Below are 18,665 nucleotides of genomic sequence, written 5' to 3'. Positions count from 1 at the left end.
GAAACAGAACTCTTTAGAAGGCAGTTTGTTAGGCATGTTACATCTATTTCATAAGGAAAGGAGAATGACATCATTGTGTATTCTGCAACCGCATAAGATACATTTTTACCTTATATATATATTTAAATATATATATACACATACATACATACATACAGATATTATATATATATATATATATATATATATATATATATAATGAGTCTCCTCCTGTAGAAGTGGCATTAGATAAAATCAGAAAGTTGTTGATTGCCACCAGAACTATTATATCACATATACTTTTGGTAGGCATGGCTTGCTGTGCTTGCTCCTGGCATTAACATTTAACTGGGTTTTCTCATTCTCAGTTCTGAGCCAAGCATATTTCTTGGTATCTTTGGACTGTGAATGCCAGTAAGCACAGAGAAAGTTTCTAGTTTAAGATCAGTCTGATTTTTCCATGTCATGGGAACCAGAAAATGAAGTGTTTTTATGAATTGTTTGAAATAATTTCCTACTGACATGCATCCAGCTGTAATTTCAACAGCCTCAGTGCTGTAAGTGTTCTTAGTGACCATGTTGTCAACTAAATCACAGCAAGGTAACATATATCAGGAATTTGCACTTTTTCTTTAAATAAACAAACTTAGAACTATGAGAAGTACCTTTCCCCCATGCATGTGTATAACACTTTCCTAATTCTTTTTAGTTGATTTTTAAAATTTCATTTTAAATTCCCTCCACAGTTCTGCCCGCCCCACCCCTCCACCTGCACCCTTGCCTCCCCCTTGCTAACTCCCCATTCAATTCTTTAACAGCTGTCTTCAACTGCTAATCTATCAATTTTCTACTGATACACTCACCAATGGCTAAGTAAAGATCAACTTATAGGTTATCTTTGGAGGTCAGTAGTCTCCCCGAAGTCCCAGTAACGCTTAAAGCATGAATGTGTAAAACAGAAAATGAATTTTGCATCTCAGTGTATTCTAAATCGAATCTTTAGGAGAGTTTATTAAATTATGAATAAGTCTCATTCTGCTATCAATTGTTTCTTCTGAAGGGCATCGTTGAGTGCATTAGTGTGAATATCAGATTCTACTGAGATTAGCAGAATGACATCTGTGGTTATTCATCAGGAGCTGCCAAATTCGACCTTCCTGACTCTATGCTATGTGCTCACCAATATGATGGGGTGGAGTTATATCAAGTGGAAGGTAGACGAGCTATGTACCAAAAAGTTTCCACTTCAGTTCATCATCCACTCACACAACCATGTGAAACTTAACATTTGGCCACGTGTTCATCACCTGCTCTTCTGCAATGACTACTTCCCGAAAGGGTCCATATTGGGTAAATAGTCTTGTTTCGATAGATTTCTGTCAGGACAATCATGGTTTCCTAACACCTTCCCCTTGTCAAGCAAAATACCACAATATGTGTGAAACAAATTCCCCGTTAAACATTCTTCCACAGCATTTCATGTTTCAGACAGAGTTTTATACAGCATACATACTCTTTGGGAAAGGCACTATTGTTCACACTTAGGATAATTTCAACCATTTTCATCTTTACTTCTCTGCACTTATCCATCTACTGTTGTCGATGATTCAAAAGTTTTTGGTTTTAAAGTCTTGCAGTGAAGTGAGGCATGCTATATTTATATGTTATCTTGAGCTGTTTTTTTTAACTTTGGGTCTACAGGTCTCCTGTAATATCCTTGCATGCAGTGGATATTGCACCCTTCTATGGATCTGCCTCAGTAAGTTCCCACTCCCGAGGACTTCCTGTGCAGTAGAGAGTGCAGTGAAAATCCCTGGCTCATGCAGAATCCTTAGATTGGATTGTTCTCTCTTTTCCTCTTCAATTCCCCTGGAGTTCTTGGATGCAGCGTACGATCCTCTGTTAGTACTTCTCTTGGATTCTCTGGCTTCCTCACAGTACAGATATTGGCACATTTTCATTCAGAGACTTTTGAAACTAATGTTGAACACATATTTCATTATATGAAATGAAAATTTACATATTCTTAGGGAGAGATTGTTGAAGGGGGCCACTTGTCATTTCCTGGCCACTTAGACCCAATATAATCACACAGAAACTGTATTAATTAAATCACTACTTGCCCCATTAGCTCTAACTTCTTACTGGATAACTTTTACATATTAATTTAACCCATCACCATTAATCTGTGTATCACCATGAGGTCGTGGCCTACCAGCAAAGTTTCAGCATGTCTATCTCCAGCAGCAGATCCATGGCATCTCCCTGACTCTGCCTTCTTTCGTCCAGCATTTCATTTAGTTTTTCCCACCTAGCTTTGTTCCCCTATAGCTTTGCTATAGGCCCAAAGCAATTTCTTTATTCATTAATGGTAATTACAGCACACAGAGGGAACTCCCACATTACTTCCTTTTTTTCTGTTTAAATAAAAAGGAAGGTTTTAACTTTAACATAGTAAAACAAAAGATTTATTAAGCAAGAAATACAGTTACAATATTCTATTTACTTTATCTTTTATCATAACTAAGCAAAACTATATCTATCTATTCTTCAACTTCATCAAAGACTCCAGAGGATATATTACCTTAGTAAACAAGAAGTGCATTGGAAGCAACTTCCAAAGCTCTACAACTGGCAGAGACATCTCACTGTCTGGACAGTCACCCAAAGTTTTTCTGTACTGTTGTGATATTCATGTGTCATGTTGGTGTATTAGTCTGTCTATACTACTGACTAATAAAGAACGATACCTAAACCAACAATCCTCTTAGTGATGCATTTATCTGATGGTCATGCAAGACCTAAAGAAAAGAGTCCAGGAATCCCAGAGAAAAACATTGTGTGAGTGCAGGGAATTGAATTCTAAATACTGTTTCCATTGTATTTGGCACAAAATGTGCAATGGTTTGATAGGAAACTCTTCAGAAGACCTTAACATTCAGGATTTGGAACAACAATGGCAACTCACTGCAAACACAACTAAGGCTTTGTTACAATCTCACTTTCACACATAAAAGTATTCCCACTTTTGCAAGGAAGCCTCCTATCCTCACATGAAATATTAGAAGGAAATCTTCATTAAGCAACAAATATTACTGAACTAAAACCTTTCCAGAACTGACTCATGATTACATGCTTTGTTTCTTGCAAAATGTCAAAGGAAAACTCAACTTGTCCATAGAATCTTTAATAGTATATGAATATCAACCCATGTACTTACAAGTGCTTCATTGTTGATGTTGTTTTCTTGAAAAAGATTTAAGAGTAAAATTATTATTCTTTGTATGTGAGTTTTAATTGAGCATTTTTTAAATTTTTTTCCATTCAAATATTTACACTTCCTTCCCTTCTCCCACTCCCCTCATGCTCCCCCATACCCCTCTTCCCTCTCCCTCCCTGCTTGAGAGACAGCAGGGAACCCTGCCCTGTGGGAAGTCCAAGGCCCTCCCCACTACATCCTGGCCTAGGGAGCTGTGCATCCATATAGACTAGGGTCCAAAAAAGCCAAAACATGCCCTAAAAACAAGTCCCAGTGCCTTTAGCAATGAATTCTCAGTCAGCCTCCATTGTCAGCCACAATCAGAGAGTCCGGTTTAATCACATGCTCATTCAGACCAGGTCCAGCTGGATTTGGTGAGTTGAGCAAATGTTTTTATTATTCTGTTTTGTGGTTTCTGTAGCTCTGTTTGTTTGTTTTTCAGAGGGATTTTTTTTTTCTATTAAGAAAAATTAGTCTGGAACTCACAATATAACCAAACTCCTCTCAAATTTATTGTGTTATTCATCTTTAAATATCTGGAAATTTGGAGTTCTAGGCATGACCCATACCTGCCTTATATGAAACTGTATCTGAGATAATTTTTGCATATATAGTTTAAGTTTAATATTTGTTTTTCTATTTTCCTTCTCTCTTCTTCTCCTCTTTCCTCCTTTTTTTCTTAGTCTTCTATCTTTTCAGAATAGCCATTTCTATTATCAGTATAGCATGTTTCTTACTCAAACTTTGCATAAATTTTAAGATACAAAATATACCCAGGGCAATCATACCTAAAGCAATCTACGGATTAAATAAAATTCTTACCAAAGCCCAACAAAATTCTTCACTGACCTAGATAGAACAATTTTCAACTTCATGTAGAAAAACAGAAAATCTAGGATAGCTAAAAGAATCCTGCACAATAAAGGAACTCCCAGAGGCATTGCCACCCTGATTTCAAGCTCTACTGTAGAACTATAGTAATAAAAAATAGCTTTGAATTAGCATAAAAACAGACACATGGATCAATGAAATTAAACTGCAGACCCTGATATAAATCCACATGCCTATGAATGTCTGATTTTTTTACATAGAAGCAGAATTGTATAATCAAAAAAAGAAAGCATATTCAAAAAATTGCTCTGTCATAACTGAATGTCAACATGTAGAAGAATGCAAATAGATCCATATCTATTGCTCAAGACCAATTGGATTAAAAACCTCAACATAAATCCATTTACACCAAACCTGATTGAAGAGAAAGTGGGTAGTGGTCTAGTACATATTGGCACAGGACACTTTTCCTGAATATAACACCAGTAGCAAAGAAACTGAAATCGATAATTGATTTAAATAAAAAAGGACCTCCTGAAACTGAAAAGCTTCTATAAGACAAAGGACACAGTCAACAAGACAACAAAACAACAGTCTAGCAAATGGGAAAATATCTTCACCAACCCACATTTAACAGAGGCCTGATCTCTAAAATATACAAAGAACTCAAGCACCTAGTGTAGTGGTGGGAGCGGCAGGCCGCTTCCCACCAACCAGCTAGCTTTACCCGAAATAATTACATGGAAACTGTATTCTTTTAAATACTGCCTGACCCATTATCTGTAGCCTCTTATTGTCTAATTCTCACATCTTGCTTTAACCCATATTTAGTAATCTGTGAAGCACCACGAGGTGGCTTACCAGGAAAGATCTTAACTTGCATCTGTCTCGGAGAGGAGAGGCAAGGCGACTGCCTGAATCTGCTTCTTTCTCCCAGCATTCTTTTCTGTCTTTCCCGCCTACTTATGTTCTGACCTATCAGGCCAAGCAGTTTTCTTTATTAATTAACCAATGAAACAACAGATAGATAGAACACCCACCTACATCAACCTAGACATCAAAATACCAAATAATTCAATTTAAAAAATGGGGTACATATCTAAACAGAGAATTATCAACAGAAAAAAAAAAAACTCAAATGGCCAAAAGCCATTTAATGATTTGCTCAACATCCTTAGTCATCAGGGAAATGCAAATCAAAACAACTCTGAGATACTATCTTACACATATCAGAATGGATAAGATCAAAAACACTGATGACAGATAATGGTTGTTGAGGATATGGAGTAAGAGCTACACTCCTCCACTGCTGGTGGGAGTGAAACTTGCACAGTTACTTTGGAAATCAGTGTGGTGGCTTCTCAGAAAACTGGGGATTGATTTTCCTAAAAATCCACTGATACCACTCATGGACATACACCCAAAGGATGCTCAATAATTTCACAAGGACACTTGCTCAGTCTTGCTAATAGAAGCATTATTTGTAATAGCCAGAACCTAGAAACAAACGAGATACTTCTCAAGCAAAGAATGAATAAAGAAAACGTGGTACATTTATACAATGGAGTATTACTCCGGGTTAAAAAATGACATCATGAAATTTGCAGGTAAAGAGATACAACTAGGAAAAAAATCATCCTGACTGAGGTAACCCAGATTCAGAAATACAAACACAGCATGTACGCCTTCAAAATTGGATATTAGATGTAAAGAAAAAGATAATCACGCTACAGTCCAGAGCCCCAGAGAAGATAGGTAATAAGGAGAACCCTAAGAGGGATGCATGGTTTGCCCTGGGAAGGGGATATAGATGAGATTTGGGTAAACTAGGGGCAGGGGCAGGGGCAGTGAAAAGGTGCGGTATGTAAACATGAGGAATCTGGATGGTGAAGTTGGGGGAGGGATGGAGAGGGTGAACAATAAAGAAGATCTCTTGATAGAGGGGGCCCATATTGTATTAGAAAGAAACCTGGTGTTAGAAAATCTCCCAGAGAACCACAGGATGACCTCAATTAAGACTCCAGGCAATAGTGAAGAGGGTGCCTGAACTGGACTTCTTCTGTAATAAGATTGGTGGCTACCCTAATTGTCATCATAGAACATTTACTCAATAACTGATGGAAGCAGATGCAGAGATCCACAGCCAAGCACTGGACCAAGCTCTAGGAACAAAGTGGAAGAGAGGGAGGAGGAACTAAGTGAGGTCAAGATCATGACAGGGAAACCCATATAAACAGCTGACCTGAGCTTATGGGAGCTCATGAACTCTGGACAAACAGTTAAAGGGTATGCATAGGACTAATGCAGGCCCTCTGCATGTGGGCAACAGTTTGTAGCTTGGTCTGTTTGTGGAAGCCCTAGCAGTGGGACCAGGATCTGAACTGGCTTTTTGGAACCTATTTCCTAAGGTTAAATGCCTCATTCAGCCTTGATGCAGTGGGGAAGTGCTCAGTCCTGCTTCAATTTAATATGCCATGCTTTGTTGACTCACATGGGAGACCTGACTCTTTCTAAGAAGTGGATGAGAGGGTTAGACAGGAGGTGAGAGGGTTAGATAGGAGGTGAGAGGCGAGAACAGGAGGAGAGAGGAGAATGGAAAGTGCAGTTGATATATAAAATAAATAAAACAAATTTGATTTAAAAAAGATGTAAAAGAAATAGTGTGTTACAATGTAAGTTATATAATGGTGATTATTAGTAGCAGTTACTGAACTAAACCAGTTTTCTGAAATCTAAAAAATATATTCATATAATTGCAATCACGATGTAGTAAATTTTCAGGAGTTTACTATACAATTATTCATCAACTGTATTTCAACTGAAAATAGTTTGAGTAAATGGAAAACTCATTTGTAGATCAATGTGAAGTGAAGCAAGCATCTAACGAGTAGATTCTTCTAGGAAACATTGTGTGAAATCCTGTAGGAAGGACATGAATCCCGATGGACAAGACAAAAGCTGGATTTGTAATCCCAGAGAGCACATTGTAGTATGAATTAGCAAAGGAAATGAGGCTTACCTTTTTCCTTGGAGTTCTAAGTTGAACTTTACCTGAATCTGCTTCCACAGCACCTGCTCTCCTGAGCCTCACAGGCTCTTCTTATACATCCTTTCTAGAGCACAGGTAACCTGCTCATCTGCTTCACAGTGTTCATGTGTTCTGTCTGTGTCATGTGTCTTTTCCAGTTAGAATGCATGTTTGATGAGTCCAGGTGTGTTTTTCATTTTGCTCATCTGCAGAAGTTCCTGAGTAAGATGACCACACATACGTGTTACTGAAGTGATCAATAACCTACTACTTGGGCTAATATGTTAAGTTTAAGGATTTGCTAGGTTATTGGTGATTGTTGGTGAAGTATTCATTTAATATGATAAAATTATATTTTTCTTTTCATTTTCTCATTATAGTGAACTTGAACTACTTTTGAAAACACTTGTTAAATGTATTGTGCTAAGGTGGTTGAATATTTATGAGATGGTACTAAAAATTGGTGTAATCAAATATTGCAACTTCTATTCATCCTGGGGCAATTAAGTGAAATGAGTGCCTCTGAGTAGTAAATTTAGAAAATTATTTTAAACCCCGGAGCTAGATAAGCTTCTACAAGCATTCCCACACAGTGGTCTTTCCTAAAGTCCACTTTGTTCTGCTTACCCATCTTCTTTCATGGTGGTTAGGCATGTAGAGATTTGTGTTAAAGCAAGTACCACCCCCATGTGTGGATGAAATGTTTCCCAGATGTTCCATTGCTGGTGTTTCTTACTGGCTGTTCTATATACAATGGTCATGATTGTGACAGAAGACTACCACAGAGAAAAGGTATATCTGGCTGCTTACTGGGTGTTATGAAAAGGTGTTAGGGAGGAGCTATTGTGCAAGGAAGATATCTTTTGAAAGATACTTGAAAGCTTTTCTATCATCAATCTTGAAACAAGAACAAATTTTAGAAATAGGTTTCAAAAGAAATCATTAGTTAGTGACTAACTACCATCTTCTTAGTGTTAGACAAGAAGTGACAATAATAGGCAGTTTTAGTGTTAAACAAGAAAACAGTATGTGATTAGTTAGCTATCTATTGTTATGACAAAATATTAGAAAAAATATTAAATAAAAAATACTTATTTCAGAGGTTTTTGAGAATAATTAGCTGGTTGTATTGGTCCAATGGCAGCATAGCGAACAATACTGGGTCTACATATAAGAGAAAATGAGGAAGGAGGGATAGAGAGGCAGGTTCATTAACCCAATGTCTCAAGAATTCAGTCACACCCCAGTTACCTGGACTACTTCCATCATGTTCTTTCTTGTCGAATTTCTACTAATACACAATTGAGGATGAAGTTTTTAAAGCACAAGCTACGGGCTGGAGAGATGGCTCAGAGGTTAAGAGCATTGCCTGCTCTTCCAAAGGTCCTGAGTTCAATTCCCAGCAACCACATGGTGGCTCACAACCATCTGTAACGGAGTCTGGTGCCCTCTTCTGGCCTGCAGGCATATACACAGAATATTGTATACATAATAAATAAATATTTAAAAAAAAATAAAGCACAAGCTACTTGTGGATACCCCACTTCCAAACAATGTTGAGAGTGATGAGAAATGCTTGGAGGAAGTCGAGAGAGCTTGAAAGTGAACGGTTTAACTTTTACTTGTGACTGGCTCAATAGAGATATGGATTTATGTTCATTCACTTTATGCTTGCTCTTCCAGTATTATTTATTATAATGCATGCCTTGTTTTTATTTTCTGGTCTACTATGAACCTAAATGAAGAAGAAGGGACAGAAAGTTGCAGAGATGCCAGGAAAGGTCATGCAGTGATTGATTGAGTGTTGTTATCCCTGCTGTTGGGGTGGTCCTGATGCACAACACTCCTTTGTCAGTTAATTGGTAGGACTTTTTGAGTCATTTGTCTCTAGTAGAGTTTCTTCTTCAATTAATGTATTCCAGTTGGTCAGTTTCTTGAGAAAACACTAGTGTACTCCATAAAAATGAGAGTTTCCAGTTACAGGAAATTCAAATTTAGACCTTGCCAGTAATTTATGCTTGATGTTTTTCTAAGCAAATAAGTGATTTGAGGTTTTTTATTCTTCCATTCCATTCTAACAACATCAAAGGAATTCAAGTCCAAAGATATTATAGGGATTGATCATCTCTTTTTTCCTTGGGGTGTGACTTGAGAAACAACAAAACAGGAGAAACATATTAAATAACCTCAATGAAATTTAATTTAAACTAAACAAAATAAGCCCTGTAAGACAGGGAATGAAAAGAATGTGATCTAGAATGTCCTGTTGTATATGTGTTGCTTTTATTGGTTAATGAATAAAGCTTTTTTGGCCAACAGCTTAGCAGAGTAAAGCCAGGTGGGAAATCTGAACATGGCAAAATATAAACTAATAGAAATGTGTTCATTTATACTGAGAGCTAGCCAGTAAGAATTCTAAGACATTGGCCAAGAAATTATATTTAATATTTAGTCTCTGAGTGGTTATTTCATGAACAACTGCAGGTACCAGTGGACAGACAGAAAACAGTCTAGTGGGACATGGCAAGACAGAAAAGTCTCCTCTATAAGTGGACTAGTACCTAAGTTGATGCTGAGAAAAGAATTCAAAGGAGCATAAAGAAAGCAATTGCCAGTAACTCTGAGAAATATCATATTTGTATTTTAACATTTTCAGTACTGTTTAAAAATATCAAGGTAATATGTTTTATTTGATAGTTTATGGATTTGGGGAAGATAATCATCATTGCAACTGATGTGAATTCATTAAAAGTACATGAATAACACATTGTATTATATGTAATTTTAGATTAAATATAAATAGTAAGATTCTCTATTACTTTTTCAAGCATCTTCAGTATTATTTACTCCTGCTCACTCTTTCACTATGTGTGGCCTATGCCTCCCTTCCCAATTTAAGCACCCCATGTTTTTCTCCATTCCCCTTTATATCACTTGTACCTAATTTGTTGGTTCAAGGAGTCCAGGAGCCTCACAAAATAATACACATTATTTCTCTTATTTTGGATGCCCCATAGATTTGAAGTTAGGTCCTGATTGCCTAAGATAGTATACACCTTTTACATTGAACTCAGTGGAATCAGAATGTATTTTATGTGGAATTCTCATCCATGAGAACTAATTTCATACTACCAGTAGTTGCTATTTAAGCTGCAAAGAGAAAAAAATTAATCAATATTTGATGGAGGAAGGTCATTGGTTAAAAAATAAAGAAACTGCTTGGCCCTCAGAGGTTAGAACATAGGTGGGTGGAGTAAACAGAACAGAATGCTGGGAGGAAGAGGAAGTGAACTCAGACTAGATAGCTCTGCTCTCTGGGGCAGACACAATGAAGCTCCAACCCAGGATGGACGTAGGCTAGAATCTTCCTGGTAAGCGCACCTTGGGGTGCTACACACATGGATAGAAATGGGCCAAGCAGGGTTTAAAAGAATACAGTTTCTGTGTAATTATCTTGGGGAAAGGTAGCTGGGTGGCTGGAAGCCATGCGGGAGCCGGGGCAGCCAGAACGCAGCCCACCGCAGCTCCAACAAATATTTCTTCCCAAACATTATGTATACAAAGCACAAGAATGATCAGTACAAGAAGATATCCCTGAAGGTGCAGTAATGGCATGTCTATCTTTGTAGTAACCAATGGCTGTCTAAATGGGCTTAGGCCCAGTCAACAGAAGTAAAATAATGTCTGTACTAAACCCATAGCCAACTGCCCTTGCCTAGTATGGTCCTGGATCTCAGAGCAGAACATAGTACTGTTTGTTTCTTAAACCAGAATAATTGCTGTCTAAATACTTTTTTTTATATCCACAGTTAGCTATAGCAATTATTCCCTATCAAAAAAAATGTCTTTTGCCGGGCGGTGGTGGCGTACGCCTTTAATCCCAGCACTTGGGAGGCAGAGGCAGGTGGATCTCTGTGAGTTCGAGACCAGCCTGGTCTACAAGAGCTAGTTCCAGGACAGGCTCCAAAACCACAGAGAAACCCTGTCTCGAAAAACCAAAAAAAAAAAAAAAAAAAAAAAAAAAAAGTCTTTTTATATCAGTCCAAGACCATTATAGAAAGCCACAACTGATCAACATGCAGAGACAAACTGACCATGAGGGGCAAGGGTTGTATATGTGTGTGTATTTGTGTGTGTGTGTGTGTGTCTCTGTGTGTGTGTGTGTAAATCTTATACCTAAGCCTCAGAAATTATCATGAAGGATCTAGCAGAAAAATTATAAGAGTCAGGGGTCCAGGATATCTGCCTGAGATAGTATTTCCTAGATATAACAAGAAATTTGTGCCAAGGAAATCTCAACAATATTGATGCATAAACAAGATTTGAATTTCAATATAAGTTGATATCCCACTTGCTTCTAATTCTAGTTGAAGAACTACTGGTAAATAATCACCTCTGAGAGGAAATAATAGTCTTTTTTCGGGGATGAACTGCATAATTAGTTATTTAATACCAAGTGGTCTGCTCTTAAAAGAGAAATACAATAACACCAAACAGACTCAGGAGTATGTGTGTGTGTGTGCTCTTTTATTAACAAAAGATATTAAAAGAAAAAGAGGCCATGGGTTTCAGGAGATGCTTGGAGGGGTGGGGAAAAGAGATGGACAAATGATGTCACAATATTTTAATTAAAATTAAATACATGAAAAATTAATAGCACTTAGATACTGTGCAGTTGTACAGCATTTGTATTATCATTTTACTATAAAATTGGCCCATAGAGAGTGTCAGCTTTCATAAAGTACTGAAGCTTTTTCAGTTCTTGGTAGAATGGATAAACCACAGTATCACTCTTCGCTTTAATAGCATGGTAAACTTTGAATTACCTCACTTGTAAACAAAACTCAGTTAATGATGACAAATTATGATGTAAACATCCCAATGCTATTGATAAATTTTGTATTACATAAACAAAAGATTGGTTCAAAAAATTGGAATTTTAGACATTATCTTTTAAAGAGTCAACATTTATTAAAAATAAGAAGTCTCTCATATTCAAAGGTTATAAAAGCATAAATTTTTGAAAGAAAAGAATTTTTACAATCATGTCAAAATTAAAAGGGCATGAGATTAACAATCAGGGTCATAGACAAAGCGGCACTTCAGGAGCTTTAGATTGGAGTCAATCTTCCGTGAATCCCTTTTCAAGCACTGAAACAAGCTATGGAATGCAAAAACACGAAGGTCTTCATCAGGCGACTGCAAGGATGCCAGTCCCTTCCAGATGGGGTACTCCTCAACTTCTTTGAATCTGGGATAAATCTAATGAGGAAAAGCAAAATAACTTATTATTAATGAGTATGTGATGATCTTTCTTTATTATCAATGGTAAATGAGCATTTGGGGGTTATTAGGATTGTAGAATTTCAGACAAAAGCATGGATATTAATATACCCAAATATATTAAATTATACTAAAATGATTAATTATGTTAAATTATATTATTATATTATAAGTATATTAAGTAGTGGGAATGCATTTGCCACAACAGTTCTACAAGAGAGATACTTGGATATTATTTTCTGGCCAAATTATGGATATTCTGGCATATAAAACAGATGGAGAAGCAGGAAGGTGCTACTTACCCATAGACATGGCTTTTTTTTTTTCCCCCCAAGGGACGATATAGGACCTTGTATCAGTTTTGTCATGAAAGAAATTTAACATATCCTCAGTATTTGCCCTGACTTACTATTTATACTTTCCCAATCTTAAAAGAAATCATTGCCCATTTTCATATTTCAACTAAACCTCTTGCTGCAGAATTCATGGAATGGAAATCTCAGACTTGGTTAGAACATGACCTGATTCTTCCAGGTGCAAATATTCCAGGGATTGTTGTGATATAGTTCTGGTGATACTGTTAGGAACCTTTTGTGCTGCTAAAGAAAGGTTGTTTCTTAGAAGACTATGAGGAACATCTATTTTATATTGAGATTCTTGAAATATGGAATAAAATATCCTAGAGAAGTTTTGTGTTACTAGTAAACCTTTAGAAGCAAGACTTTCTAAAACACTAGCTTACTAAATTTTGCTGTATGAGATTTCTTATTACAGGACTCTTCTATCAAATGCACACACACAAAAAAAAAAAAACAAAGGAAGACAAGGAGACTGCAAACCTTGCGAAGTATTCTTCTAACGCCTTCTAGAAGTCCCTTCACTATTATTTCTACAATGTTGGCTCTTTCTATGATTGCAGTAGGGGCTTCTTCCATACCACTCAGCTCAGTCACGACATGATTCAGAGGGTCTTTCCAAGCTCCCAACAAAGTGAGTATCTCTTGCAGAAGGAAAATAGCCTACACAACCATAATTAAAGAATTGTATTACATTTTCTGAAATACAGCAATATTAGTAGTTCATGTGGCATTCACCCCCCAAAATAAGCATGTGTTATTACATACTAGGAAATAATTTCGTAAGTGGTACATGTTATAGAAATACAAAATTCAGCCATTGATATGTAGTTTGATTGAAAAACACTAAATAAATCTTATTTATTATATTTTCTAATAATAAGTATAGTTGATAATATTTTGTTTTCCTTTGAGGGTCTACCATTTGCCCTCCTGGACAAAACAATAGTTTTTGGTTTCTTTACTTGCATACAAGGAACCAAGAATGAACAGTAAATAAATAGGTGGTTATAGAACAACATTCACATAAAATTTATGCCAACAATTCAGTGGCAAGTGGCCCAAATCTTTCACACAGGATTTCTTATACAAAACCCTGAAATTGTTCACTGGATGCACTCATTTATCAATTTAAGTAATTTGAATACCTTATAACACATATCCTATGAAGTAAACCTGAACTTGATATTTTTGCTTTCATTAATCTACATAAAATTCAGCTAAGGAGCCTATGTTTAAACATGCGCAGGTGAAGAGCAGATGAACAGTATTACTTTGAATAAGAGAAATGAGTGGTAGATTGAGAAATAGCCAAGAAGTTAAAAGCAATGCCTATTCTTCCAGAAGATGCAGGTTTAATTCCTAATACCCACAAAGTGACTCACAGCCATATGTCACTGCCCTTCATGGAGACCTTACATCTTCTTCTGGTTTTCATAGACATGAAGGACACATGTAGTATAATATAGCACCCAGAAAAAAATAAGTTATATAAAATAAAAATAATTATTGCTTGTTGCAAGGAATGGTTTATTTGTCCTGGCCACCCAGAACTAAAATAATCACACAGAAACTGTATTAATTAAATTACTGCTTGGCCTGTTAACTATAGCTTTCTATTGCCTAACTCTAACATCTTAATTTAATGCTCTATTCATCTGTATATCACCACGAGGTTGTGGCCTACCAGCAAAGTTTCAGCACATCTATCTCTGGCAGCCAATCCATAACATCCTCTGACTCCGCCCTTCTTTCTCCTAGCATTCAGTTCAGTCCTCTCCGTCTACCTAAGTTCTGCCCTATCAATAGGCCAAGGCAGTTTTTTTATTCATTAATGGTAATCACAGCACACAAAGGTGACTCCCACATCAATTTCTAAAAAGAAAAAGAACTGATGAGAATGATAAAAGTCTGACCTCCCAGAGTGTGCTCATTGTCAAGATTACAGATGAAAACCACCTCTGATTAAAGAGTTCCTGACTTGTGTTTATTGGTAACGAGGTAAAAGGAGTAGAAAAGATTCTAATAATCCACTGGTGTCCAATATTTCATCATCATGATATGACATAAAGTACAAATATGTTAGGTTCCTTTCATAGCTCTTCTAGCATGCATGTGACCTTGAGATACAGTTTGGACATGGCTGCTAGGTATCACATAGGAAATATTTAAATACGATAAAAGGCTAAATGAATGGTGATAGGAAAACAGTTTGCTGGAAATAGTATGATATGATTAAGTCATACTTAATAATACTTGAGTTGGATGCAACCTACAGAGACATTTTTATTGGCCATGCATGTGAAATAGACTTTATAACATCTATGAACTTCAGTTTTCTTATCCAAGCCACTGAAACAAGTGAGACTTGGGTAATAACTTTTAGCAGGATCTATTGCAACATTATCAGTAGACTGTTTTGTGAAGTTTCCAACAAGAAAGTTTATGTCTACACGTATTATCTCATCATCTTTCTTCTTTCACTTCTACTTATGTTTTGATACTTATTATTAATGAGAATGATATTATTTTCACTAATGCACAAGTTACTGATGAACTAACACAATCATGGTGTAAGAACAATTAGAAATGATGTACTCATGTTTGACGTTTGGCATTCAGGTTAAATCATGCTAAGTTTGGGGAAAGCAAGCAGGGATGGCATGATATATAGACCCTGCTATCACAACACAGGGTATAACTGCATTCTGGGAATTGAAGTATCTTCCTTTTTCAAGACAGGGTATCTCTGTAACAGCCTTGGCTGACCTGGAACTCGCTCTGTAGACCAGGCTGACCTCAAACTCACAGAAATCTGCCAGCCTCTGCCTCTAGAGTGCTGGGATTAAGGGTGTGCACCATCACTGCCTGGCGAGAATTGTAGTACCTTAAAAGAACCTTTTGTTCAGCTCACTTTCTATTAAGGCACAGGAGAAGGCAGAGCCTTCAGTGAAAAATTGACAAGTAGGTTAGAAATCAAAGGAGAAGAGGAGGGTCTTCAAAGTCAACAGATAGCACGAAAAGCTGAAAACATAGGAGCCTTTCCTAATATATTATAAATGAAATGTATTTCTACTTCTTATAAATACAAATGAACACAGTTAAGCACGTATGCGATTCAGCTCAAAGTGTCCTACATAATAACAATGACAACCCCAGGTGTGGGTATTGGTAAAACAGGTTCTCTGAATGAACAATTTATGGATCTGATGCAATGTTAATTAGCTTTAAATTTTACTTATAATTTATCAACTATGTAACTTAGATTGTTCTTTTATTGCTTCCCCCTCCTCCATTCTTTTGATTGTGTGATTGTACCCACAGTGACTAACTTCAAGACCAAGCCAGTGAACTCTTTAATTTTCTAGGTTAAAACACAGCCAAGACTCACTTTGATCTGTTGAGTTTCCTCTTCAGGTATCATGATACCAAAGGTGGAAGTGTGGCAACTGCTTTGGGCCCCATCAAGGTACCACCTGCCTGATGCGTACTGGACATCCAGCAACTGATGAAAAAAAAAACAGTTATCATAAATTTGGAAATGAATAAGTTAATATATAATGGGAATATTAATTCATTTAAAGAGTGTATAACTTTTAATCTCTGTGTGTGCATATAAAGTATGTATGTGATTTTTGTGCTTGTGTGTCTGTGTGTGGTGTCCATATTTCTGTGTATAAGAGTTCTGTGTTCTTTAATGTAGAAGTGTGGAATTAGAGAACCACAGTTGTTCTAGTTTGCTTTCCACCTTTCTTGAGACAGTTCCTTGCTCTAGACCATTGTGCAAGATAGCCTTGCTGGCCCAGTAAAGTTCAGGGATTCTCTTGTCATGTCTCCCATCTCTCTGCAGAAGTGCAGGGTTTATAGAGGTGTCTTACTGTGCCTTGACTTTCAGGGATTATTTGGAAGCCTCAGTTTCTTGTGCTTGCACACCAAACACTTTAGTTATCCACTGGGCATGTGGATAAATAATTCTTAAAATTAGAGGTGCAATTTTTAATAAATAAAGAATAAAAACTAAAAGAAAAGAATGAAAGAAAATCAGCTTTATACCTAATTTTGAAATCACTGGGCATGTAGTCTCATTATCTTCCTGTCCAGCCTCTCAGCTTCTTCCCCTCTTAAGTATAATGAGATTCCATGAAAGTATTCCCTTCTTGATATACTAAGTCACTGATGGTTTATTTTCCCTATGAAGTTTGATTCATGATGCTGTTGCATTTACTCTTTGGGGTAGTCTCTGGCAGGAAAGTTCCCATTAGTAAGAAGGCAGAAGTAAGAGAGTTACTTACGAAGTCACTTAACATTTCTGCAGTTTGGTTTTGGAGTTCATAAGACAGGCTCAGGGCATAATTAAACATGTTCTTGAGGGTCCCTTGGCAGGAACCATCCCAGCTGGGGCACAAAGGTACAGAGGCCACATTCTCCAACAGCACCAGGTTTGACACCAGCAACACCAGGAGTGTCCCTGCTAAATAAAAGGAGGTTGTCACCTGCATTGATCTAGTGTTGTTATAAAAGGTAATTCTGTGGGGGAAAATCTTCGTCCCTCTCTGGGGCTTTCTGTATGATTTGTTTCTGTATAACAGGACTGTAGAACAAATCTCTTGCACTGTGCACAAGTAGGTCCATAATTACCTTTGCACTGATAGTTTGGAAATGGGTGACTTCTTTCTTTTGTGATTACTCCCAGAAGACCTTCTGCCGTAAGCATTAAGAGCTCATATAGTAATTATAACTGAACACTTTTAAGGCATTCTCTTCAGGTCATTTTATACTTGGGGAATAAATGCTTATTTATAATATTCACACTCTATGAATTTGTAATATTTTAAACTCAGTTTGGTCCCTGATGTGACAAGGACAGCACATGTCATCTGTTTGCTTCATTTTCATGCTTGAAAACAACCACATAACCGCTGGATTTCTAACACCAGGGATGAAGAGAATCTTGTCATGAAAGTGAACCAACATTCTGAATTTGATAATATGCAGTAAAAAGCTCATTTATCATTTATTTAATTAAGAGGGTTTGGATAGTTTTTCTGGGGAATGAAAAAATGTAAGTGGCCATCTGATAAATAGATAATGAAAACACTGCACACATACACAATGGAGTATTATTCATCTGTAAAGAAAAGTGAAATCATGAATTTTTAGGCAAATTGATCAGATTAGAAAATGTGCCATACCAATCCTACCCAAGAAGGAGAATATCACATGTTCTCTTTGATTTGTAGAGCTGAAGCTTTGTTTTGATCATGTAACCTGAAGTATCCAAGAAAGACAGGAAAGTATTAAGGACCATACAGGGTGGAAGAAGAAGGGGTTCTAGAAAAATATATATCAGAAGATGGGCGCTATGAAGTGGATAATAGGGAAAATATGTGCAAATTTAATGGGGAGAAGAGAATGGTAATATATAGAGAGAAAGATTGATAGCTCTAAGGATGTTTTTAAAAGACATGCTAACATATTATTTTATATGTAGGTAGGTAGAAGATAGATAACAGACACATAGAAAAATGGATAGAAAGAAAGAAATGATAGATAGATAGATGATAGATAGACAGACAGACAGACAGACAGACAGACAGACAGATAGATAGATAATAGGTAGGTAGATAGATAGAAGGGGGTGGTCACACCACATAAGCAATAGTGTTCTTTCCAAGAGTTCTATTGAACAAATACCCAGTTCCAGATATTCCCTTGAGTCATTGGTTGGAGAAATACAAGACCTCCAAAATTATTATGTCTTCCATGGTCTTTGATTACCTCCCAGTTGAAGATATCCCATATTTGGACCTGGTGGAAGAGATCTGGAAGTGTATTAGGCCTCCTCCTTAAGATCTCACTCTCATACTCTTAGAAAGTGCTGTGCAAAGTGTTACATCGAGCAGCAACTGCTACTTTTAATGAGAAGGGA

At 36.8% G+C, this 18,665-nt stretch overlaps 1 protein-coding gene across 1 annotated transcript; it reads right to left on the bottom strand.

Moving 5' to 3' along the window:
* Positions 1-12,167: 12,167 nt before the first annotated feature.
* LOC130885520 (prolactin-like) lies at positions 12,168-17,235 on the bottom strand. The gene is made up of 4 exons (XM_057787057.1): positions 17,029-17,235; positions 16,128-16,241; positions 13,220-13,399; positions 12,168-12,359 (listed from the first exon to the last, which is right to left on the bottom strand). Exons 1-4 carry the CDS (start codon positions 17,233-17,235, stop codon positions 12,168-12,170), a joined length of 693 nt encoding a protein of 230 aa, XP_057643040.1.
* Between the last annotated feature and the right edge of the window lie 1,430 nt (positions 17,236-18,665).

The sequence above is a fragment of the Chionomys nivalis genome, chromosome 13, assembly GCF_950005125.1.
Source record: "Chionomys nivalis chromosome 13, mChiNiv1.1, whole genome shotgun sequence".
NCBI lineage: Eukaryota > Metazoa > Chordata > Mammalia > Rodentia > Cricetidae > Chionomys > Chionomys nivalis.
This window is presented reverse-complemented; position numbering and strand designations above follow the sequence as displayed.

Bases quoted from the DNA above. Each gene is read 5' to 3' on its own strand.
- LOC130885520 (XM_057787057.1), bottom strand. From the start codon at position 17,235: ATGCAGGTGACAACCTCCTTTTATTTAGCAGGGACACTCCTGGTGTTG. The intron at 13,400-16,127 runs GTGAGTCTTGGC...ATGGTTGTGTAG, and splicing joins AGGAAACTCAACAGATCAAA to GCTATTTTCCTTCTGCAAGA. The intron at 12,360-13,219 runs GTTTGCAGTCTC...TTTCCTCATTAG, and splicing joins TTAGAAGAATACTTCGCAAG to ATTTATCCCAGATTCAAAGA.